Genomic DNA, 26,676 nt, shown 5'->3' on the forward strand with positions numbered 1-26,676 from the left:
CCAGAGGCAGGGAGCAGGCCCACCCCTGTGGTGTGGGATGAGACAGCAGTCTGGCAACTGATTGCCTTCAGGGGAGGGAATGCCTGCGCATCTGACCTCCCCCCACAAGAACTAACTTGGACTGGGGATATAATTAAGTGTGAACCCAGAATTCATCTGATTGCCCACATTTTATGAACAACTCTGAATTCCATTGGTGGTCATGTTATGACAGAGCCAAAGAACAGCAAACAAAAACAGAAAGGAAGAAAAACACCCAAAGAACACAAACAAAAAAGAAACATTGTTAATCATCCCCCTGTGGTTTAAAGTGATTGTGTTGATAACATCAGTAATTTATCCAGTGTCATAGCATTTAAGGTACTGTTGATAATGAGTTGTTGCAAGTGTAACCTGACTGGGAGCTGCAATCCTTGAGATGCTGTTTTGTACAGATTGATTTTTTTGATTGAGCTTTGTTTATATTGAGCATGGCGGTTGCTGTTAGGGGAAAATTTACGGTATCATTTCTTATAAGGACATATCCTTGCCTATTATATTACTGCAAGGAGAGCTTTGAGTTGCTAAGTATGTTGGATCTGAGTTCCCTTTCATTGAATGCCCAATAAGCCAGGGGTCTCACCGGAGATCCAATGACCGGAGATCCAATGGCTGCCTTTTCCATAGTCTAGGGGTCTTTTGCTTCTTCTCCCATTAGGGAGCTGCACTCCTAAGTCCAAAAGCTACAGGTAGTTTTGAGGTAGGACACAGTTTGTTCACTCGGGCTTTCACATTGAATCCTTCTAGTGAAGCCCTTGGAGGATGCCATTTGCTCTGCAAGGCCAGCATCTAAGGTTTTCATAGTGCTTAGTCCATAGCATGGTTCACCAAGGGTTGGGTAAAAGCTTGTGCAAAGTGTTTATGCAGGAACTTGAAACTGATTTTGTAGCTTTGCTACAGTTATTTTTAAGCATCCCTTCCTGATGTGAGGTTGCTCCTTCCCATTTACCCACCATACCCAGCAACAGAAATTTAAGGGCCTTCTTCTCTGAGATGTAGATGCTCTCCTCCCTTGATCTTAACTTGATTTTCCATTACAGTGCTCTTCTCATTTCTGTGGAGAGCCTGTTGATTTGCCCCAGCCTTGGCTCTGTGTCATGTCGTATATCAAGAAGTGGATGATCATATCTCCCTTTTACCCCTTCTTGAAGGAGTGACCCTAACTGATGAGAGGTCTTTTCTTTCGAGGTGATTCTTTTCAAGTGCACAAAAGGGGGGTTCATGATGGTAGGCAGGCTTTTGTTTGGGATTTGGTCCCTATGATTTGTTTACTTGGTATTTTTATAGTAGTAGACTCCTACAATATTTGCCCTTTTGTGATTGACTAACTTCTCTCAGCATATTAGTTTCCAGGCCCTTCCATGTGGTGCAGTGTTTCATGCTTTCATCATTGTTTTTTAGGAGTGCCTAGTATTCTATTGCATCTATGTACCATGATTTTTATTCATACTTCTACTATTGGGCATTTGAGCTGCTTCCAATTTCTTGCTGTTGTGAACTGTGCTGCTGTAAACATGGAAGAGCATGTGTCCTTATTTATTTGGGGGTATATGACTAGTAGTGATATTACTGGGTCATATTTAATTTCAGTTCCCAGTTGCTTTATATATTGCCATATCATTTTCCATAGTGGCTGTATGTATTTACAGTTCTATCAAGAGTGTATTCAAGTTCCATTCTTTCCATATCCTTTCCAGCATATGTTGATTTCTGTGTTGTAGAATTGAACTAGCATTATGTATGTAAGGTGGTATCGCTGTGGTTTTAATTTGCATCTCTTGGGTGGCTAGTGATCATGAGCAGATTTTTCATATTTTTGTTAGCCATTTGTATTTCATTTTTAATGAACTGTCTGTACATGCCTCTTTCCACTTCTTCATTTGCTATTTTCTTATTGAGCTGTTGTCGTTCCGTATATTTTGGTAACCACACCTTTGTCTGATGTGTCATTGGTAAACATTTTTTCCCAATCTGTGGACTCTCATTTTATTCTTTCGATGTAATCTTTTAATATGCATAAGTGGTATGTTTTCAACCTGTGCCAGTCATCTATTTTGTCTTCTGCTGTGTATGATTCCTTTACTATACTTGGAAGTCAATATATGCCCTGCTAGACCCCTTAAGTTTGACCAATTTTCTCGCTGATGACCCTGATAGCTCTGGGGTTTGTTTACATTTAGATGTTTAATCCATCTTGAGTTCATTTTTGTGCATGGGGGGAGACAGGTTTCTTCTCATTTTGCTGCATATGGACATTCAGTTTGTCCAACACCATTTGTTGAAGAAACTATCTTTGTCCCATTGTTGGAGGTTAGTTGCCTCCAGGCTGATGCATTTATGTGTGGGTATTCTGTTCTGATCCCCTGGTCTGTGTATCTGTCATTGTACCAGTCACAGGCTGTTTTGACTACTGAGGCTTTGTAGTAGGTTTTTAGGTTAGGTAACACAAGGCCTCCTACTTGGTTCTTCTTTAAGAAGTTCTTTGCTTATTCTCAGTCTTTGCCTGCCCATATGAAATTGGTAATTAGTTTTTCTATTTCTTTGAAAAATATACTTGCGTCCAAATCCTATCTGTAGATTGTTTTAGGTAGTGTGGTAGTTACATAATTTCATGTCAACTTGTTAAATAGATTATAGGAGTGGAGTCTAGACTGTCAATCAAACCAGAGCCAATTATACCTCTGTGTGGGCGTGGCCTTGTCCTGAGAATTCTGGGAACTCCTCTGTCTTCTTCCTTGGAGGCGGGACACACTCGCTCTGCTACACATTTCTGTTGACAAGTCTCATAGAGCTATGATGATGGAGCCAGAGCCCTGGAGCTGAAGGAGCCACGTGGAGAACCATGCCAGCACTGAGATGCTTCCAACACCACTGGATCCACAAGACTTTCCACCTACTAGCCTGTGATCTTCCTGTATTCACCATTATTGTATGAGTCTGAAGTGGAATTTATAGACTGGTATCTGGCATGTGGGCTAATATTGGATTTATGGACTTGGTCTGGACTGTGCTGGGATGTTTTTAAAATATTTAATTACTCTTTGATATAAAGCTCTTTCTTAAACATATGATTCTCCCTAGATTTGTTTCTTTAACAAACCAGACTAATACAGGTAGTGTTAACATTTGTACAATATGAAGTCTGCCTATTTATGAACACTTGGCTGGATATTCTTCCATTTAGGTAGATCTTTTTGGATTTCTTGTAATGTTCTGTAGTTTTCTCTCTCTAAGTCTTTTGTATCTTTAGTTAGGTTTATTCCAACATATTTCATTCTTTGTGTGGTTATTGTAATGATACTCTTTTCTGGATGCATTTTACATAGCTCTCTTTGCTGATATATAGGAATCTGATTGATTTCTGGTTGTTACTTTTATATCTTGCTACATTGCTGAATCCCTCAATTGTTTCCTGGAGGCTTTTTGTGGATACTTTTGGATCATCTCTCTAAACTATCATATCATCTGAAAATAGTGAGAGTTTCACGTCTTTGCCTATTTGTATTCCTTTTGTTTCTTTTTGTTTTCCGATTGCTCTAGCTAAGACTTCCAGTGCAATATTGAATAGCAGTGATGATAGCGGACATTCGTGTCTGGTCTCTGTTTTCTGTGGAAAGGTTTATAATTTTTCCCCATGGAGGGTGATGTTGGCTGTTGTTTTTTTGTATGTATTGCTTTTATTAGGCTGAGAAATTTGTCTTCTATTCCTCTTTTCTGAGTATTTTGATCAATAATGAATGTTGAATATTGTCAAATGCCTTTTGATCAAATACTAATATGATCATGTTTTTATTCTTTGTGTTGTTTATGTGGTAGATTTCTCTCAAATATTTAACCATCCCTGCATCCTTATATTTGTGGGATCTTTGCCTGACTTGGGTATCAGGGTTAATGCTAACTTTATAGAATGAGTTTGACAGTTGTCTTTTTTATGTTCTGGAATACTTTGTGTAGTAATGATGTCAGATCTTTTCTGAATACATGGTAGATGTTCCCTGTGAAATCATCTGGTCCTGGCCTTTTCTTGGTTGGAAGTTTATTTTCTTTTTTTCTTTTAAATCATTTTATTAGGGGCTCATACAACTCACAATCAATTTGTAAAGCACATTTTTGTACTTTCATTCCCCTCATCATTCTCAAAACATTTGCTCTCCACTTAAGCCCCTAGCATCAGCTCCTCATTTTACCCCTTCCCTCCCAGCTCCTCCCTCCCTCGTGAACCCTTGATAATTTATAAATTATTATTTTGTCATATCTTACACTGTCCTGCATCTTGATTAACCCACTTTTTGGTTATCCATTCCCAGGGAGGAGGTTATGTAGATCCCTGTAATCGATTCCCCCTTTCCACCCCACCGTCTCTCCACCCTCCTGGTATCACCACTCTTACCCTGAAGGGATCAAACGCCCTGGATTCCCTGTGTTTCCAGTTCCTGTCTGTACCAGTGTACATCCTCTGATCTAGCCAGATTTGAAAGGTAGAATTAGGATCATGATAGTGAGTGGGGAGGAAGCATTTAGGAACTAGAGGAAAGTTGTATGTTTCATTTTGCTACACTGCACCCTGACTGGTTTGTCTCCTCCCGGAGACCCTTCCATAAGCAGATGTCCAATTGCCTACAGATGGGCTTTGGGTCGCCACTTCCCAAACCCCCTCATTCACAATGATAAGGTTTTTGGTCTGATGATGCCTGATAGCTGATCCCTTCGACACCTCATGATCGACTTGTATTATTTCTTCATTTGTTATAGTTCTGTTGATATTTTCAATATCTGCCTGCATTAATTTGAGTTTTAATTGATGATGGTTTCCAGCTATCTGTCCATTTCTTATAGGTTGTCAAATATTTTTAATATAACTTTTCAAAATAGTGTGTTATTTTATTTCATTTAGATCTGTTGTAATGTCACCCTTTTCATCTCTTATTCTCTTTATTTGCATCTTTTCTCTTTTTTTGTTGTTTTCCAGTGGTCTATTTTATTAATTATTTCAAAGAACCAGCCCCCTTTCCATTGTTGTTTTTGTTTTATGTATGGCTTATTCATGCAGTGATCATTATGATTTACTGCCTTCTTTTATTTGAGGGTTAATGTCCTTATTCTAAAGTATTATGTTATTCAGCATCCATGTGTTCATCTTTTTTTTGTATTGTTGATTTCTAGTTTTATAGCATTGTGGTCTGAGAAGGTAGGATCTAGAATTTCAATTTCGAATTCGTTGAGACTTGCTATGTGGCCTAGTATGTGTTCAATTTTTGAGAAAGTATTATGTTCATTGGAGAAGAACATATACTGTGTTTTTGTTGGATAGAGTGTTATGTGTCTGTGAAGTTGACTTCGTTGATGCTATCAGCTTTTGGGTCTTTATTGAGATTTTTCCTTTGATCACCTGTCTTTTATTGAAGTCTGTTATTGTTGAGGGACCTATATCTTTTTTCATTTCTTTGGGGATTTGATTGATATATTTCGAAGATCTATCATTGAGTTCATAAATGTTTATTATAGTATGTGTTCTTGGGCTATTGTTCCCTTGATCAATATATAGTGTCCTCTGTTGTCTCTTAATTACATTATTTGCCTTGAAGCCTATTTCCTCAGAGATTATTACTGTTAATCCTGCTGCCTTTTGGTTGTTGTTTGCTTGGCATGGTTTTGTCTGGCCTCTGATTTTTAGTGTGTTCATGTCTTTTGTGAGGTGTGTTTCCTGTAGGCAGCCTATTGATGGATTTTGGTTTTTTATCCATTCTGCTACGCTGTCTCTTGTGGTGAATTTAGTCCACTAATATTCTGTTTGATTACTTACCTGTGTTTGTTATTATCATTTTCCTTTTTGGGGGGATGGGGGGAGGTATACATGAATTGAGGTTATATGTGTCTTGTGTCATTTTTTTTGTTCTTCCTATATTACATCATTTCTTTGGATAATGCGCTGTGTGTATTGTAAGGTATTGTCCTTCATTGGTTTTAAATTTGTGTGTTGTTGATTTTTGGGCCATAGTACTTCATCTTGAGTTCATTTTTGTACCTGGGGTAAGGTATGGGTCCTGTTCCATTCTTCAGTGGATGTAGATCTAATTTTTCCAACACTGTTGAGAAGACCTTCTTTTTCTCATTTAATTACTTTTAACCTTTTGTTGACAGTCAGTTGTCTGTAGGTTGTTTTTGTTGTTGTTAGGTGTCGTTGAGTTGGCTCCGACTTCTAGCAGCCCCAACTACAACAGAATGAGACATTGCCAGGTACTGCACCATCCTTAAATTGTTCGTATATTTGAGCCCATTGTTGCAGCTGCTGTGTCAATCCATCTTGTTGAGTGCCTTCCTCTTTTTCACTGTCCCTCTACTTTACCTTCTTGAGGGATGGGTCTCTTCTGACACGTCTAAAGTACATGAGATGAAATAATTCATGCTTCTAAAAAAAATTCCCATTCTGGCTACACTTCTTTCCAGACAGTTGTGTTTGTTCTTTTGGCAGCACATGGTACTTTCAATATTCCTCCCAGTACCATTGTTCAATTGCATCAATTTTTCTTCGGTTTTCTTTATTCAGTGTTCAACTTTCACATACATATGAGGCAACTGGAAAATGCTACTGATTGGGTCAGGGGTAGTCTACTCAAAGCATTAGGTTTCTCGAGTGAATAATTTGGTTCTTGGCTTCGCATGAGAGGGAATTCACACCGAAGCCTGATTTGTGATCCAAGTGGATTTTTATAAAGGATGGGTGAAGTTTTCAAGTTTTACAGTCTAGTACACACTATTTGAGGGAAGCGTGCCACAGCACACCCTAGCAGCACTGGGGCTCACAACTGAGCACAAGCAACCTTGTGGGACTATGCAACCACACATGGTGAACTGAAGTGAGAGAGACCGCAGCAGGCCAGAGTGGGCACAGGAGCAGGGTAAAAGAGAGGAGAGAATCCACTGACTGTGAGCGGGGTGGAGGGCATGTCAAAGAGAGTAAGTGAGAAGAGAGGCTGTGGGCCCTGAATAGGCCAGGGGTGCTGAGGGGGCCAGCCCAGGCGGCGATGCCCCCTACCTGCCTCTGATCAGGAGCAGATTAAAAAAAAAAAGACTAGCCTAACCGCTGCCAGGCTAGCCACTGGCTGGGGAGGAATGGTTGATAATATTGGTCGACCACATTGGCTGAATTAAGCCACCTGGCTGAGGTCATAAGCCTGGACCTAGTTTGGGCTGCCCAGGTGTCACACCCATCTGGCTTGGGGGCCATGAATTGGAGTATGCCAAGTTAAAGTCTTTATGGGTCGCTAATGCTTGCCTGATTTTTCTTCCCAACTTCCTTTAGGGACACCCCCCGCCCCCTGCCCCCCAATTCCTATGCTGGCTACCTAACAAAAGTAACCTGCTTGCTTTTTAACAGTTTTAAAAGAGGTTATGCACATCCGGTTTACCTAATGTAATATACTGTGTGAACTCTGAACTGCTGCTTCCATGAGCATTGATTGTGAATCCCATTAAGATGAATTCCTTGACAGCTTCAATCTTTACTCCGTTTACGATGATGTTAACTATTGGTTCAGTTGTGAGGATTTTTGTTTCTTTACATTGAGTTGTAATTTATACTGAAGGCTGTAATTCTTGATCTTCATTGGCAAGTCCTTCAATCCCTCCTCACATTAGCAAGCAAGGTTGTGTAACCTCCATATTGAAGACTGCTAGTAAGCATTCCTCCAGTCTTGATCCCACATTCTTCTTCATACAACCAAGCTTCTTTTATTATTTGCTCTGCATACAGATTGAATAAGTATCAGTGGATATTTACATACAGATTGAATAAGAAGTAAAGCTATGCCACACCTTTCCTGATTTGAACTATGCAATATTTCCTTGTTCTGTTCTTACAACACCCTCTGGATCTATGCACAGGTTCCACATCCACACAATGAAGTGTTCTGGAATTCTCATTTCTTTTTTACCATTTTACATCAGCACCGACATTCCTTGTCCCATGCCCTCATCTGAATCTGGCCTGTCAATGTACTGCTATAACCATTGTTAAATGATAGTAAAATTTACTTGCATGGAATATCAATGATATTTTACTATACTTTTAAACATTCTGTTAGATTACCTTTCTCTGGAATGTGTTACAAATAAGGATCTGTTCCAGTCAGATAGCCAAGTAGTTGTCTTCCAAACTTCCTGACATAGACAAGTGAGTACTTCCAGTGCTTCATGAGCTTGTTGAACTTTTCCCTTGACACCATTGGTTCTTGCTCATATGCTACCTTTTGAAATGGTGAGTGTCTACTAGTTCTTTTTGGTACTGTGACTGTGTATTATTTCCTCCTCCTCTTCCTTACCCCTTCTTTCCCTCCCCTCCGCCCTCTCTCCTTCTTATTAGCTTGTAATTCTTATCTTACAAGTCATTAGTTCAATAATATTAAGAGGTGTACAGTCATCACCAAAATCAATTTTAGACCATTTTCTTCTCTTTTTGTACTCATTGTTACTTGCTCATCATTTTCCCCCAACCTCTCCTGTCATACCCCCATCCATCTTCTTTTCCTGCATCATTCAATATTTTGCCCATAGTTTATCTCAATATCTTAGCTTGAGCCTTGAATTTTTTATTTAGTTCTTTCAGTTTAATATATACTGACCTTGTTCATCCTTTTTGGTTTTGCCTGTGAGTGGATGGATTTATTCTGTGCTTATATTTTTTTATTCTGTTCCATTGGTCTATGTACTTATTACTGGACCTGTACTGTGCTGTTTTGATTACTGTGCTGTGTAATAGGCTTTAAGGTCAGGGAGTGAGAGGCCTTTAACTTTGTTCTTCTTTAGGATTTCTTTGCTTACACTTTCTTATCCATAAAAAAAAAAAATAGCAATGTTTTTTCCCCATTTCTTTAAATTTTAATCAAGCTTGGATCTGGGTTGGAATTGCATTATACTTATAAATTGCTTTGAGTAGTCTTAAGGATCCCTCGTGGTTCCACATTGCTCTGATTACTTTGAAGTTAGCAGTTGTAAACTACCAGCTGCTGTGCATGGGGACAGATGAGGCTTTCTATTCTTTTTAAAACTTAAAATCTTAGAAACTCAAAGGGACAATTCGACCCTCTCCAATAGGGTCACCCCCAGTCAGATGGCAGTAAGCTTAGTTTTGTTTTGTTTGGGTAGTATTGTCATTTTCACAGTGTTAATTCTTCATATCTATGAATTTGGGATATTCTTCCATTATATGGGCCTCTTCTGGTATCTTGTGGTAGTGTTTTGTAGTTTTCTTTGTACACTTCTTTTGTTTCTCTGGTTAGATCTATTCCTCGATATTTTTTTTTTTGTTGTCGACTGGTTCTGGCTATGACTTCCAATATAGTGTTCAAAAGGAGTGAGGTGAGGTCCCCTAAAGGTCTTTTTCAGAAGACAGGATGGCATTTGAGCAAGGAAAGGGAAAGGGAACAAATTCTAAGCAAAGGAGACAATATGACCAGTGGCACAGCAGTGAAAATGGGAGGGGTGATACAGAAATCATCCGAAACAGCTTGGCTGATGGAGATTTTATCAGGGGAAGAATGGGACGTACAGTTGCATAAAAAGACAGGACTAAGTCATAGAGGCCCCTTAGTGCCATGCTGAGGAGTTTAAATTCTTTGTGGTCAGAATACAACTTCGATGAATTCAAGGTAGTGGAATGATGGGAGAGACAAGATGTTTAAGAAAGGTTAATTTGTGTAATCGGATGGGAGGAGAGAAGCTCCAGAGTCAGTTGTTATTACAGTATGTTTCTTTGATATATAGAGAACCAGGGCAATAAAGGCAATGGAAGAAGGAACAGTGTAAATTCAAGAGGTTCTCCATGGGAAAAAATGAACAGCCAAAAAATTGATAACAATCTATGTGTAAGAGATGACGAATAAGGAAAGAACCAAATGACTCTAGGTTCTCAACCTGTGGATCGTGACCCCTTCAAGGGTCGAACGACCCTTTCACAGGGTCACCCGATTCATAACAGTAGCAAAATTACAGTTATGAAGTAGCAACAAAAATAATTTTATGGTGTGTGTGTGGGGTCACCACATGAGGAACTGTATGAAAGGGTCGCGACATTAGGAAGGTTGAGAACTACTGCTCTAGTGTTATAAAATATAGATTTCTAATTTTAAAATATGTAAATAATGCTTTCTCTATTAAGATTTTAGTTAGACTAGTCAGACAATTTCTAAGGATATCCGAAGACAACAAAGGGATTGCTTTTAATAGTCGCTACATCCTAATATTTCTTTCTCTGATACTTCTCCCTCAGGAAGCACTGAGTGTTGCGAAGCTGCAGGTGGAAATGGGAGCCCAAGTGCTGGATATCAACATGGATGATGGCATGCTAGATGGCCCAAGTGCAATGACGAAATTTTGCAACTTCATAGCTTCTGAGCCAGACATTGCCAAGGTTGTATGAAGTTCATATGCATCACATGCAAGAGATTTACATGTCTTGCTATCGCACTCATTTAAGTTTTTCAGTTGCTCTATTGGTTCTGTTAACTCTTAAACTGGTTTTCTGTTTTCCCACATTGGTTTCTAATCATTAGCTCTCTTCATTAATGGTAGCCTTTTTGATATAGGGACTCCCTGGGTGGTATAAATATTTATGTTTTGGCTATAACTGAAAAGAAAGCAATGTGAATCCACTCGGTATCCTTACAAGAAAGGGTTGGTGATAACTTCTGAAACAGTGAAAAAGCACAGCCATTGAAAACCCTATAGTATGCAGTTTGAAGCTGAAACACACAGGATCACTGTGAATCATAATTATAAATGACAACTGTTTTACCACTATAAATTATAAAGGTTATAATTCAAGCTTAGCTGTTTCCAGGGCTTTTGTAGTTGGCCACAGGAATTAATTGAGCATCCTTTGATGTGTGGGGTCACTAAGATTTTTTTTTTTTTTTAATCTCTGGTGTGTATATGAGTACTTACCTATTCCTACCATATTATTATTGGTTTCATTCCTTTCATAAAGGGGAAATCAGTTAATTCTCCTTATTGAAGGAAAAGAAACTAGTGTAGGATTATCAGTAAAATAAAAATACAACACAAAATTAAGTCATGTGAACTTTTAAGTTTGTTTTGTAAATAATGAAAGTTGTATGTTTTTAGCTGCCTTTGTGTCACCTCCAGTCCATGATGAGCCCATGAACTAAACCCGGCCTGATCCTCCATCATCTTCATTTCCTGTTGTGGATAAAGCTGTTTTGATCTCTGGTGTTTTCATTGGCTGATTCCTAGCCCCCTACCCCTCACCCCATGGTAGATCTCCAGGCTTTTCTATATTACTATTAATCCTTTTTATGTTTTTAGATAAATCCAATGTTTGTAAAATTTTTACTTCATTTCTCTGCTGTTAATGTGTGATGAGAAATTATTCTTGAAACTTTGCTTTCTTTTCTTTTTTTTTTTTTAACGATGCCTCCTAGTGTTTTAAGGATTGCATTTTTCAGGTAAAATTATCAGGTGGTTTTTGTGTTTTGTTTAAATTAGACTTCAGCAGTTGCTTGAGTTACAAAAGGTTAATACCAAGTTACATTGACCTATTTTTCAGTTGTGTGTTAAATCATATTAAAAAATCTCATTGCTTCTTTGCAAGTAAATATTTTGAGAAATTAAGATGCTAATAAATGACTTGGTTAGAGTCAGGCAGAATCAGAGGTGAAGCTAGTTCTTTTATTTCTTTTTAATCATTTCATTGGGGGGCTTTTATAATGTTTATTTTAGTTGTCATAGTGAGAAGAGGGCTGGCTGGGAACTGGAAGTCATGGACTATTGTCTTAAGCAAGCCAATTAGCTATTGACCCTGTTTCCTTCCTCATTTCTAAAATGGGAATAATCATTTTTACTTTGAATTGTAAAGATAATTTACAAAAGATAAACTTTGAATTGTAAAGATAAATTAGAACCTCATATAATTTAAGACATTACTTAGTGCTCTCATTGCCCAGATTTTTTTTCCCTTATCCATCTTGGGTTTAGCCTCCACTAAAATTTAGTAGGACCACTAAAATTTAGTAGGATGCAATATTTTGACCAGTTTATATACATATGAGGGGTAGCCCCATGTTAGCCCCAATTCCCACACCCCACCACCACCACCCACAACCCCCGCAAAAAAAAAAAAAAAAAGCACGGAAAAGAGCCTGCTGGGGAAAAATGCCGCAGAAACTATTGTGATGGTGAACACAACTTACAAGGACAGTGCTATGGGGGAAAACTCAAGTGGTTGTCTTATTTCAAAAAAAGTGAAATGTTGATTGATGTCTCATTGTGGATGTCTGTCAACTTCCTGAAAAAATGTCGACAATTAGAGCATTTGGAGTTCATTCCACCAGGTCAGACTGTTCTGTTTAGAGGTTGTGAAAAGATAGCGTAACAGAGGTTGTGAAAAGATAGAATGTGACAAAAAGGCCAGATTTGTGGCAGATGGGAGACTGGTTTTGCCACCACAACAGTGCACCTGCTCACACAGCCATCTCAGTGTACCAGTTTTGGCCAAAAAACAGCACGCTTCTCTTGCCTGACACACATTACTCACCTGACCTTGCCCCATGTGACTTAATGTTTCCAAGAATGGAATTGCATATTTGACAAATGTATTAAGTGTAATGGAGAATACATTGATGGTGATAAGGTTGTTTTTAAAAATTTTAAATACATAGCTTTGGGAGGGGGGAATTCCTTTTTTTGGGGGGGTACCCCATCTTATGTGATCTTATCAGTAGGGCTGGTACACTGAACTGTCAATAAACTTTTTAAAGTATTGGCCTACTATTGCCATTGCATTTGATGATGTTGTTGGCAAACCTCTTAAAAAGAACTCCAAAATTAATGGATCCCTTGTTTTGTTTTTCTTTCTTTTGCTCTGCTATGGGGTGTGGCCGAATGCCTAAATGATTGAAAGGTCAAAGCAGAGCTAGCTATTCATTCTTCAGTCATCTGATGAAGTGGTTTGGTCCCGGAAAGCTTTCCTCTTCACCCACTGCTCTGTACACTGGGTTTTGTTTTTAGATGTTCTCAAACCTGCCTGACTCATGGCAACACTGTTCACAACTTCCTTGCCTTGTGCCATACCCAGGATCAGTTACGGATTGAACTGTACTGTTACATAGGGTTTTCTTTGGTTGATTTTTGGAAGTATACTTTTCTTCCTCATGCATCTTGGTCTGGAAATTCCACTTAAACCTGTTCAGTATCATGGCAACACGTTATTCCCTATTCGCATATAAGGAGTTGGCTTGTTTTAGGTGTATCAGACAGGTTTGCTGCCCCTGAAATGTGTTCTCACGACAGTTTGTGCCTCTATTGTGCGCTAGCATTTACTATAATTTTTACACTATAATTGATGCTTTTTAATCATTTAATCAGTGAAACCAAGCACCTGTTTGCCATTGTCCTCAGTAATTACCATGGGGCCTAAGATATGCTAGGCACTTAATTATTTATTGAATGACCCAATTAAATCATTGTTGGTAGATCACCGTGGCCATTTCATTTCTCTGCACCAATCTATTCCCTCTTTTAAGCCCCAGCTTTCACCTTTCCTGGAACAGAGGTTTGAGTAGTGTATTCAAAAGGAACCTTTTATTACCAGTACACTTCAGATTTGTTCTTTAATTGTAGTTATAGGCATTTGTTGAAGATGGAGCTGTTTTTCCTTCCTAAAGAGAAGATTGAACTTGAATGACTTGGTTGGAGGTCTGTCCCAAGGCATGAGGTTAAACATTAATCCCCGGAATCAGATCAGGAATACCTGAAACCTATTTGTTATTTACATCAGAATTTAAGCAAGCTGAATAAGGCAAACTAATATTGAAGCCAGTTCACTGTCCTGGTTAATCATTCTAAGGTCTCGCTATGATCTCCGAGCTATAAATTACCAGTGCATGTATAGGGCTGGGCCACAGCAAGAGGAAATTGCTTCAAGTATTTGGACTCCTGTTAATTTTGGGCTCTAAATTGCTATTGAGTTGAATTCGTACTCATAGCTCTATGACACAGAGTAGATGATCCTGTAGGGTTTCCAAGTCTGTAACTTTTTACAGAAGCAGCTGTCACATCTTTTCCCCACAGAACATCTGCTGGGTTTGAACTGCTTGGTTACACTACTAGTTGTTAATGAGTGCCCAAAGAAGAACTAGAGACTGTTTAGGAGCCCCTAGAATGGTATTTGTAGTCACTGTGGCTCCAATGATTTTCTGCGTCTTCTGATTTCAGGTACCCATTTGTATCGACTCTTCCAATTTTTCTGTGATCGAAGCTGGGTTAAAGTGTTGCCAAGGGAAGTGCATTGTCAATAGCATTAGTCTGAAGGAGGGAGAGGATGACTTCTTGGAAAAGGCCCGAAAGATTAAAAAGTTTGGAGCTGCTGTAGTGATCATGGCTTTTGATGAAGTAGGCCAGGTGAGTGATTTTCTATAATTTTTGTTTGTTTGCCTTAGCACTGCATGAGAAATTTAATAAAATCAATGAAGAAGTGTTATTGGGATAAATGAATACCCATTTGGAAGAAAATAAAGTTAGAGCTGCCTATGTCACCATATACTAAATAAAGTCCACATGGTTTAAAGATTAAATCTAAACCAAATCCTTTTTAGAAAAATGCTAAAAATATATTTATTTTACCTTAGGATATGGAAGACATAAAAATGTGAAATTGAGTATTAAAAGACCTGGCTCTATTTGCAACATGAGTTCGAGCAATGGGCTTATATGTAAAGGACTTCTATGAATCTCAAAGCAGAATGAACCAACCAACCCAATAGTAGAGGCACAGAAGAAATGAACAAACAATTGATAGAAAAATAAATGTAAATAGCCAATCAACTTGTAAGGAGATGCGAGGTTTCATAATTATTAAAGCAAGTAAAAATAAGGCAATAGTGAAATACTGGTTTTCTTTATGAAACTGGAAATAAAATGGAAAATATTTGATAAACAATATACCAAAATTTAAACAGTTTCTGTTGATGGACACTTATAATGTCTTCAATTTCTTGCTACCACAAACAGTTCTATTAATTCTCTGTGCTCCCACTGTGCTGCTATTGAATCTGGGAGAGACAGGTAGGAGGTGTTGGTCTAGAGAAAATTCTAGTGGATGGTGAGTATTTGGTGATTTATACTGTTGATTTATGCCTTTCATAATTTTCAAAAAGTTAAAATCTATTCAGTATTTTATTTTAAACAGTTTTGAAAAATCATGTCTTTAAGACCCAGCCCCTCTTGGGAATCTTGTAATAGATTGCATATGCAAGAGAATGCATGCATGATCATTATAGCATTGTTTGTGGTAGCAAGAAATTGAAGACATAAGTGTCCATTAACAGAAACTGCGTAAATCTTGGTATATTAGTTAGAATGAGGGGCCCTGGTGGAATAGTGGTTTGTGTTGAGCTAGCTGCTAACCATAAGGCCAGCAGCTTGAAACCGCCAGCCCCTCTGAGGGAGAAAGACAACTTTACTGCCATAAAGAGTTACAGTTTCAGAAATTCAGCAGGGCCAGTTCTACCCTGTTAAATAGAATTGCTATAAGTCTGCATTAACTCCATTGCAGCAAGATTTTTTAGTTAGAATGAGGTGATGGAAGCTTGCATTTACTGTGTTCAGTAGTGAAAATAGAAGTTGCACAATCCCAGTTCTATTTAATAGAATTTATTTATATGGGGTTTGATGTGTCCATAGAGAAACAGAGAAAAAATTGGTAGTTTTTAACTGGGAAGGGTAGGATTGTTTCAAATGGGGACTTTTTATTTAGTATATAATAAAGTAATGTGATTAGAGTACCATTCTTTTCTCTGCCCCTTAAAAAAACTATTGTGAAATTGTTTTTTAGCAGAACCTTTTTTTATTTTTTGTAAAAATGATGCATTTTTATTTTCAATGTAAAATCATGTGTGTATCTAAGGGTAAGAGCAGAAGAGGTTCCAATAAATGAAAATTTTTGTTAAAAATGGAGTTGCATTGTTCTTCTGTAATGCCTTTCCCTCCACTAGACAAAATGCTGGGGTCCTTCTACTTCAGAGAATAGATATTGGAATCCCATCTTTTATGGTTGTGTGATATTTGTGATCTACTGTTTGTCTCTTAGTTTGCTGTAGTGTGGTAGCTTGTGTGTTGTTCTGATGAAGAGGTTTCAGCAGGGCTTTCAAATTAAGACTATGAAAAAGGAATAGACTGTCCACTTCTGAGGAATTAGCCACCAAAAACCTTATGAATATTGCTGCTGAATATTGTCAGATACTGATTTCCAATGTCTACATTGCTCTGAAATCACATGCTCTGAAATCACATGGCCGTTCGAAGACCTCAGTCTGCATACTCAGTGACCTTTAGCTATAGGAATTTTACTTGAATTGTTTTATTTTTGTTTGTACCCTTATTATTCTGTTACTGAACATTTTGGACAGAGTTCCAGTCTGGTATTTTGTTCTGCGTTGGAGATAATCTCTATGTACGTTTACTCTTCATACTTTCTTTAGGGGTTTTCTTGGTTTTGTTTTCCTTCAAGAGCTTTCTCGTTATCTAAATGTGTACGTACACACACACACACACACACACACACACACACACCAGTCTGTTGCTGTTGAATGCATTCATATATCTCCTGTAATTTCTTCAAGTATGTATTGAGTATTTGGTCCTCACGTACCAGACCCTGTTCTAAGCTTTGAGGTGATTGAATGAAACAAACCACAGGTTTCCAAACTTATTTGGCTTACTGTCCCCTTTTTAGAAAAAATATTTCTCAGGATACTTCGGGCAATTTAAAAACTTTTTTACTATAGTCCATAATTCAGGATACCGTGTAGGTATCCGATTTTGCAGCCCCCTGTATCTCTCCACTGCCCCAAAGAGAGCAGTATTGCCTACTTTGGAAAACACAGGGGTAAATCAAAGTTCTTGACCTTGTATAATATATTCTTAGGAAAGCAAGGTGAGATAATAAATGAAAAAAAATATATATGGTGGATACTGTTAAGTAAGAGTTGAAGAAAGAAGATAAAGGGGACTCAGGAGAACAAAGGTGCAGATTTTCAGATGATATTTTATATAGAATGGTTAGGGAAGGCCTCCAGGATAAGGTGACATTTTAGCATATTCCTGAAGAAACTAAGGCAAAGTGCAGAAAGATTGTTTCTGAGGAGAGAAAGTCTTGAAGTAGAAACATGATTGTCATGCTTGAAAAACAATAGAGGTCCAGTGAAGTTAGAATGTAAGGGAAAGGAAGACATGAAATTAGAAAAGATCAAACCAGATAGGGCTTTAATAGGCTCTTTAAAAAAAATCATTTTATTAGGGGCTCATACAACTTTTATCACAATCCATACATGCATCAGTTGTGTAAAGCACATTTGTACCTTCATTGATAGGCTCTTCTTAAGACTTTCATTGCACTTCTATTCAAGTGAACTAGGAAGCCACTGAAGAGTTTTGAGAAGAAGAGCAGAGATGATCTATTAAATGTTTGTCACTCTGGTTATTTGTCGAGAATGGCTGATAGGGGCTTAGTAGAAATTAAATTTAGGAGAGGTAATGTCTAGGAGCAAGGTGAAAAGAATAGTGGATGTGCAGCGCCATTAGTTTCTAGATATATTTTCAATCTAGAACCAGATTGGGTATGTGGGTTGTAAGACAAAGGAGCGTCAAGGATAATTTCAGGGTTTGGGGTCCTAGCAGATGAAAAACTGGAGAAGACTAGGAGAGGAACAGATATGAGTTAGGAAAGGAAGGGCACTGAGATCAGAAATTTGTGGTTGGACATCCTGTGTTCTGGTATCTATTGGACATCCAAAATGTTGAGTGTGTAGTTGCCTAATGGGTCTGGATTCCACCTTAAAGACAGATTTGATAAATTTACACACCTAAATGACATTAAAAGCAATGAGTGTGGCTGTGTTTAGGAATGACTGTGGAGAAAAGTCTTAGAAACTGATTGTTTAGTGCTTGGAAAAAGAAGATGTCAACAGAAGAATCAAGAGGAAGCCTATTTGGAGGAGAACTAGAAAGAGGGAATCATATAGCCAAGTGAAAACAAGAAGGGAACAATTAGTTTTTAAAAGTGTTATAGATAGGGCCAATAGGATGAGCCCCTATTTGCAATCTTGATGTGCCATTTCCAAGGAGGTGAAAGCTAGATTGGAGTGGTTTCAAGAGAGAATCGGAAGAGAAGAATTGGAGATGGCAGGTATAGACTGCTATTTTCAGGAATTTTGTTGTAAAGAAGACAGGATAGAAACCAGAGTGGGCCACAAGCTTTAGAAAGGGCCCATAAATGTGGCAACATAACATGCTTTTAAAACTAATGGTAGCAAAGAGAGGAAGAAAAGGAGAGAAAGGAGGCAGTTGCTAGATCCATGGCCTTCTGTGGCTAAGAGAATTGGAATCAGACAAGAAGAGAACTTGTCTTAGGAACACGGGCAGCGTGTTCAGTGCAGATATTAGCTATGCCAATGAAGGTGCCGGTAGGAGTATGTGGATGCTCTCCTCTGACTGTTTCTATTTTCTCAGTTAAGTAGGAAGCAAGGTCAATTCTGAGAGTGAGAATGGAATGTGTATTCTTTGTATCTGTGATGTGGAACCAAGAATGCATAGAAACACTTGGACTAGTAAGGGGAAGGGGGGGTGTGTTTTCATTGCTAGACAATTTTTTTTTAAGTAACAGTTACCTGGGCTCTATCTTATCTCCATCACTTGTCTGTCAGTTTGTTGTGCTGTGGTGCTTGTGTGTTGCTGTGATGCTGGAAGCTATGTCACTGTTATTTCAAATGCTAGCAGGGTCACGCAAAGTGAACAGATATCAGTGAAGCCTCCAAACTAAGAACAGACAGCGAAGAAGAAATCAGCTGCCCATTTTGGAGGACGTAGCTATTGAAAACCTTATACAGAGAGTTGAAAACATTGTCAGATACTGAAAGTCTAATGAATGGAAGCACAACTGTGTCCTAATGAATGGTCACTGACAGTGACCTCCTCAGGTCAGAGGGCACTTTAATTGAGATTGAGGAGGAGCTGCCTTCTCAGAGTGGAGACAACCACCATGAGGTACAGTCTGTGGGAATGGAGCCTTCGAAATCTGCATTTGCTGCTAGAGCATGACTCAATAGAAAGGCAAACAGCTGCCAAAATCTGCTTATGATTGGAACTTGGAATTTGCAAATTATGAATCTAGGAAAATTGGAGGTTATCAAAATTCAACTGGAATGCCCAAAGATCAAAATCCTAGGTATAAATGAGCTGATATAGACTGGTATTCACCATTTTAAATGAGATAATCATGTAATTTACTATGATGGCAATGACACAATCAAGAGGAATGGTGTTGTAACTGTCAAAAAGGACATTGCAAATTCAGTCTCAAAATAATGTGTGGTCGCTGATAGGATTATATCTATCCACCTTCAAGGAAATCCAATCAGTGCAACTATTATTACAGATTTATGCACCAACCACAAAAGGTAGTGATGAAGAAATTGAAGAATTCTACTACAGCTTCTGTTGGAAATGAATCAAACATGCAATCAAAATAGACCGATAATTATTGGTGATTGGAAATGCAAAAGTTAGAAACAAAGAGGAAGGGGTCGTAGTTGGAAATATGTCTGGTCTTGGTAATAGAAATAAAGCTGTAGTTCGCATGACAAAATTTTGCAAGACCAGTGACTTGTTCATTGCAAACAATTTTTTTAAACAATACAAAAGGCAGTTATGCACATGGACATCCCCAGCTGGAATACATAGAAATCCAATTGACTATGTATGGGGGAAGCTAAGATGGGGTAGCTCAATATCAGCAGCTAAAACCAGGCCAGGAGCTGACTGTGAAATTGATCCAATGTAAGTTCAGGATAAAGATGAAGAAAATTAAAACAAATCTACGTGAGCTAAAATATTATCTTGATTCTTTCCTACCTGAACATCGAGAACATCTCAAGAACAGATTTGGGGCATTGAATACTAATGACAGAAAACCTCATGGAGCTGTAGGACATCAACACTATCATTCGTAAAGAAAGCAAACGGCCATTAAAAAGACACAAAAGAAAAAAAACATCAAAATGGATGTCAGAAGAGATTCTGAAACTTGCTAAAGCAAATGGAAGAAATGATGAAGTTAAAGAATTGAATATAAAATTTCAAAGGGCAGCTCAAGATGACAAAGCCAAATATTATAAATGAAATGTGCAAAGGCCTAGAATTAGACAAACAAAAGGTAAGAACATGCTCAACATATTAGAAACTAAAAGAACTCAAGAAAAAAATCTAAGCCTTGAATTGCAATATAGAAAGATTCTATGGGTGAAATACTCAATGCTGTAGGAAGCATCAAGAGAAAATGCAAAGAATATAGAGTCACTGCACCAAAAAGAACTAGTCTATATTTCACCATTCAGGAAGTAGCATGTGAGCAAGAAGCAATAGTGCTGAAAGAAGAAGCTTGAGGCAATGAAGGCATTAGCCAAAACAAGGCCCTAAGATTTGATAATTATAGCAATTGAAATGTTTCAGCAAGCTGATGAAACACTGGAAGCACTTAATTGCTTATGCCAGGAAATTTGGGAGATGGCTACTTGGCCAAATGATTGGAAGAGATCCATATTTGTGTTCATTCCAAAGAAAGGTGACTCAGCAGAATGCTCAAACTGCAGAACAATATAATTGATATTAAAATCAAGTAAAATTTTGCTGAAGACCATCCAACAACGACTGCAGCATTACATTGACAGGGAACTGCCAGAAGTCAGGCCTGATTCAGAACAGGTCTTGCAACAAGGGATACCACTTCTTGATGCCAAATGGATCTTGACTGAAAGCAGAGAATACCAGGAAGATGTTTACTTGTGTTTTATTGATTATGCAAAGGCATTTGACAGTGTGGACCATAATAAACGATGGATAACCTTGAAAAAACTGGAAATTCAAGAAAACTTTATTGTGTTCTAGCAGAGCTTGTGCATGGATCAAGAGGCGGTTGTGCGAACAGAACAAGGGAATACTGTATGGTTTTAAATCAGGAAAGGTCTGCTTCAGGGTTATTCTCTCATCATACTTGTTCAGTCTGTATGCTGAGCAAACAATTAGAGAAGCTGGTGAATATGAAGAAGAATGTTGAATCAAGATTGGAGGAAGGCTTATTAACAAACTGCAATATTGTGCAGGTGACACAACCTTGCAGAAAGTGAGGAAGAATTTAAGCACTCGCTTTTTTGAAGATCAAAGAATGCCACCAATATGGATTCATATCCAAATGTAAAGAAGAGCAGAATCCTCACAACTGGACCAATCATGATAAATGGAGAAAAGGTTGAATTTATCAAGGATTTATTGTGCATGCTTGGATGCACAATCAATGCTCATGGAAGCAGCAGTCAAGAGATCAAATAGCTAATTACCATAGGTAAATCTGCTGCCCAAGACCTTGTAGAGTATTGAAAAGCAGAGATGTTACTTTGAGGACTAAGATGTGCCTAAAGAAGCTATGGTATTTTCCTTTGCTTCGTATGCATGTGAAAGTTGGACATTGAATAAAGACTGAAGAAGAATCTGCATTTGAATTATGGTGTGGAGGAAAATATTGAAAGAAGCCTGGACTGCTAAAAGGACAAACATGTATGTCATGGAAGAGGTGCTGTCAGAGTGCTCCTTCTGTAGACATATTGTCAGGAGAGACCATTCCCTGGAGGAAGGACATTATGCTGGGTAAAGTGGAGGGCCAATGAAAAACAGGAAGCTCCTCGATGAAGAGGTGGATTGACATGGTGGCTGAAACTATGGGCTTTGGCATTGGAACAATACAAGGTTGGGGCATGAGTGGGTAGTGTTGAGTCTTGTTGTGCTTAGGATCTCTATGGGTTGGAAGCAACATGATGGCGCCATTAAGAACAATAACAACATCAGGGTGAAGCCTGATGTCATATTTTTACAGTACTAGAGGTGATTTTCATCTGCATGTTGGCTGAAAACCACTAGCAGACTGTCTCTCATTTGGTCCTCATAGCAACTGTTTGTTTTTTTTAAATAATTTTATTGGGGACTCATCACAATCCATACATCAATCCATTGTGTCAAGCACATTTGTACACTTGTTGCCATCATCATTCTCAAAACATTTGCTTTCTACTTGAGCCCTTGATATCAGCACCTCATTTTTCCCACTCCCCCCTCCCTCAGGAACCCTTGATAATTTATAAATTATTATTTTGTCATATCTTACACTGTCTGACGTCTCGCTTCACACACTTCTCTGTTGTCCATCTCCCCAGGGAGGAGGTTATATGTAGATCCTTGTAATCGGTTCCCCCTTTGTACCCTACCTTCCCTCCACCCTCGAGGTATCGCCACTCTCACCACTGGTCCTGAAGGGATCATCTGTCCTGGATTCCCTGTGTTTCCAGTTCCTATCTGTACCAGTGTACATCCTCTGGTCTAGCCAGATTTGTAAGGTAGAATTGGGATCAATCTTGGGGAGCTGTTTTTTCTGTTACTGTTAATCAAAGTCAGATGGTTAGGACCTGGTGGAATCAACGTTTGACCCCAATGTGCCACGTTTCAAGACTAATGTCCTTTTCAGAATCCTACATTATTCTCATGGTTTGATTTTTACCACTGCACAGTGCCTTATCTTCTCTGAGACGTTTAGTTTTGAATTTGAATTTTCTTATTAATAAAAAGGAAATAAAGGGAAAAAAGCAAATGTGCTATTAATAGCAAAATTCACATTAGAAAAATACTAAGGTTATGTTTTATCTCTACTTAATTAGTAAAAGTAAACTTAAAAATATTCAAAGTTTCTCCTGGTACAGTAGCGGTGAAATAAAGTGCCTCATTATTGCAAACTAGTATATATTGGTATAGTGTTTTTGAAAGGCAATATAATGCCTTCACATGCTCATACCCTTGAGCTAATAACGCTTTTAAAAAACTATCTCAACACAGTAGTAATTCAACATTATAAGAATAATAGATATATAAAGATTATGTACTAGCATTTTTGAAAATGTAACAATCAAAATGCCTAACTAAAGGGGAAATAAGTAACAAGGTTGTATCATTATATTGGGATATTATCCAGAGTATTTCATGATTAATTAAATACATTGTGCTGCATGACTGTGCCTAGAACATATAAAAGACAAAATTGAAGATGCTTCAAAAGAATTATGGGAAAATGAAATGAGAAGACAATAGAATTTCTACAAACCTCCTGAAGCCTGCTTGAAAATGAATGTAAAAATACCGATAACAAGAGAAAGAAAATTTTATAAAGTCAAATGATTGCTATGGTGAGGTGATGGAATTAAAGACATTTTTAAAAGGACATTTTCATAATGAAAATAATTTTAATGTGAGTATAAATGTAATCTTTGTTCATTAAAGAACTGAAGTCAGTATTGAAAATTAGAACAAAGCATTCATTTGCAAACTTCAGAAATCAGTAATACTGATATTTTGGTCTTAATGCATCTTGTATCAATGGAGTTAATACAACATTATTAAGTATAATCATTTAAGAATCAGATTTTTCAATAAAGCCATCCAATAAAGGGTGCTTATGAAAGGATTGCTTATAAAGAAGCAACTCCTTCAAGTGGAAAATCCACTGTTGCAACTAAACAAAGCTGAGAAACTCATAGCTGCTTTGTTTCAGTAACTGGTGTTATGTTTTGAGTATGTGGTTGAGTATAAAAGACCAGTGGTGCAATCAAAACAACAACCAAGACCAAGTATGTCATACTATCCTGAAACTTCTGAATTGCAACAGATATTTTATATTTTTGGTCTCATAGGTACTTTCAAGTAATAGGTTTTTTACCTGTAAGTAAATTACGGTGTCTTTATATTGACATTTCTAGCATTACTCTAGATTTAGTTCTCTTTGTACTATGAAGGATTATTGAAAAAGATTTTGGATAAAATGTGATGTCTTATAAAGCATATATAAAACAACAAACATCCCATAAATATATGTATTTATCATTAAAAGTTGCCAGTGTTAAAAATTATTTGAAAATTATGTTTTAATTGGTTAGAATTAATTCATCTTGAGAATATTCAGTGTTGCCATTCAGGAACTTAGTGTATCTTTCCATTTTTTTATTCAATTAAGTTTTGTGGTTTTCTACAAATAGATGATTTCATATCTTTCCTAGAGGCTAGTTTATTATTGTTGTGATTTTTTTAAAGTTTTTTATTTTATATATAATTTCCATTTGGGTAGTATTTTCTTTAGATTTTTATTTCGTAATGAGCCTCATTACTGAACTTTGATAGACGCGCAGTGTTTTTTAGTCGATGCTCTTGGATTTTCTAACAGTGCAGTATTATCAATAGTTCTGGTATACCGAAGTCAATAGTGTTCTTATTTTTTAATACTTTTAAATTTTATTACTTTTGATTTTGATTTAGCTGAAGGATTACAGAGATCATCCATTTTACATTAAGTAATTTATATACATTTGGTTTTAACTTACCCATTTCATTCTTCTCAATTTACCACTGCTTATTACACTTCTACCCATTGTTCCTTGTTCCCATGCCTCATTTTCCCCACTTAATCCTTTATTCTTAAGTAAATGGTGCCCTTTTGATCTTAAATGACTGAATATTCTAACCAGGTCCTAAGTTCAGTTCTAGACCTGAAGAGTGACTAAGAGCCATTGTCTTGAGGTCACACCAGTTAACAAGCCTGTTTTATGATTTCTAGTCTGTTCTACATTTTTCTTGAACTCTATTCATAAACTTCTAATGTGATACTTTTCAGAGCGGTTTGTAGTAGAAGCTGGACACTATCCAGTTCTGCTGGTATCAGGATTGGGAGACTCCTTATGTGTTGTTCATGCTTCCAATTGTTTCTGTATGTCTTTCAATTTTCTTCAACTATCTTTGTTCCACACAGGGAAAGGCCCATAGTTGTATCTCAGATGGTTACTCCTGTGCTTTTAAGACCCCAGAAGCTGCTTGCCCAAACAATGTAGAACACTGCCCTTGTGAACTCAGCTATGAGCATAGATTACCTTGGAGAGTCTCAAGACTCTGGTCCCGATCCCCCATCACCAGTGACTCAATCCCTTAAAGTGTGTGGCTAAGTGTTTCAAGAATTTTACTAACTGTGCCTTTTTATACCACGCTCATGTAAATATTTGAAGCAAAATACATATACAAATATCCTCTGTTAAAACTATATGTACCATGGGTGTACTCTCATTCTCCCTTTCATACCAGTTCAACCTTGGTATCTTTTTAAACATCTACATGGACGGTAACACCATTGGAGGACAGTGTATACTCGTGTATAAGCTGAGTTTTTCAGCACATTTTTAATGTAGCTTTTTTGGGTAAAATTAGGTCCCTCGGCTGATATCCAGGTCGGCTTATACTTGAGTGTACACAGTATGTGCCTCTGTTGCCTTTAACTTTTGCAAGCTCCCCAATGTGTTCTTAACCTCCTTTTATTACCATTCCCTCATGCAAGTTGACACTTATCTAATAGCTACCCCCATAGGTTCCCAAACTTATTTGATTAATGACCCCCTTTTATAAAAAAAGTACTCAGACCCACACCTTTCAGCAATTAAACACTTTTGTATCAGAGCATATAATCCAGGTTGAAATATAGATATCTGCATTTGCAGGACCCCTGGATCATTCCATCAACCTCAGAGAGCAGTATTGCCCACTTTGGGAAGCATAGCTAGCTCATGGCTTCCTCCTCGCTCCCTTCCCTTCTCACCCTGGATACCATCAGAATGGATTTTTTAGTGTGAAAATACTTTCTTCATGAAGTTAATCGTTTTTGTTTTCCCCTGTCTTTTGACTTGTAGAAGGTAGTTGACCTTGACTCTGGTTGATCCTCACATTTCCTCCTCTGAACCTCTGCATTGGTAGGTGCGGTCAGCTGCTTTGCGTTCTGTGTGGACAAAACACCACCACCTTCTGTAACATCCTCAGAATTATTAGGTTTGAGCCTATTGTTAGAGCCATTGTGTAACTCCTTGATGCTCTTCCGCTCTTTTTTTTTTTTTTCTTATTTCTGTACTTATACACCACTAAGGATAATGTTATCTTCCAGGGATGGTTTCTCCTGCTAACATGTCCAAACATGATTACACGACCCTCTGTGAGCTCTGCTAAAATCTGACATTTCTAAATACTTTGACTACACACAGGCCATCACTTTCTGGTTAAGAGCACATAATTGAATTTAAAAAAAAATTTTTTTACCATAATTATTTTTTTCTTAAAATAGATTATATTTTGTAATAAGAGACATACCGTGATTGCTTTCTTTTCTTTAAAAAAAATAATTTTATTAACCGTGATTGCTTTCAGAGCAGGGAGTTTATGGCAGGGATATGAGAATAAAGTCGTTAAGCCACTGCTCCTCCCAATATTGCCAAGACTGGGATACGTAGTGTGTGTTCCACAGTATATTTAATCCTTGAGTTCATGCCATCAGTCTGTAGATTTTTTTAAAAAGAAATTTAAAACACCTTTATTTCTTTTAGATGAGTCACTTATACTTCGTGTCTGTCATTTCTAAAAAAAAAAACAAGAATATGCAGATAATCTGGATTTTGATTTCCTTCTCATCTATGTCACCAATGCTTAATCTGTGAGGGAGTACCC

The 26,676-nt window shown here is 37.7% G+C and overlaps 1 protein-coding gene across 2 annotated transcripts in view; it reads left to right on the plus strand.

Annotated features, from left to right (window-relative positions):
• MTR (5-methyltetrahydrofolate-homocysteine methyltransferase) overlaps positions 1-26,676 on the plus strand; it is a 179,638-nt gene that overhangs the window by 76,798 nt on the left and 76,164 nt on the right. For both annotated transcript variants that reach the window (XM_045294252.1, XM_004709823.4), the window contains exons 14-15: positions 10,307-10,447; positions 14,269-14,454. In XM_045294252.1, coding sequence (XP_045150187.1) covers positions 10,307-10,447; positions 14,269-14,454 — 327 coding nt within the window. The remainder of the gene's footprint in view (positions 1-10,306; positions 10,448-14,268; positions 14,455-26,676) is intronic.

This window comes from Echinops telfairi, unplaced genomic scaffold (assembly GCF_000313985.2).
Source record: "Echinops telfairi isolate 266 unplaced genomic scaffold, ASM31398v2 ScPeMD7_3509;HRSCAF=4178, whole genome shotgun sequence".
In the NCBI taxonomy this organism is placed as follows: Eukaryota; Metazoa; Chordata; class Mammalia; order Afrosoricida; family Tenrecidae; genus Echinops; species Echinops telfairi.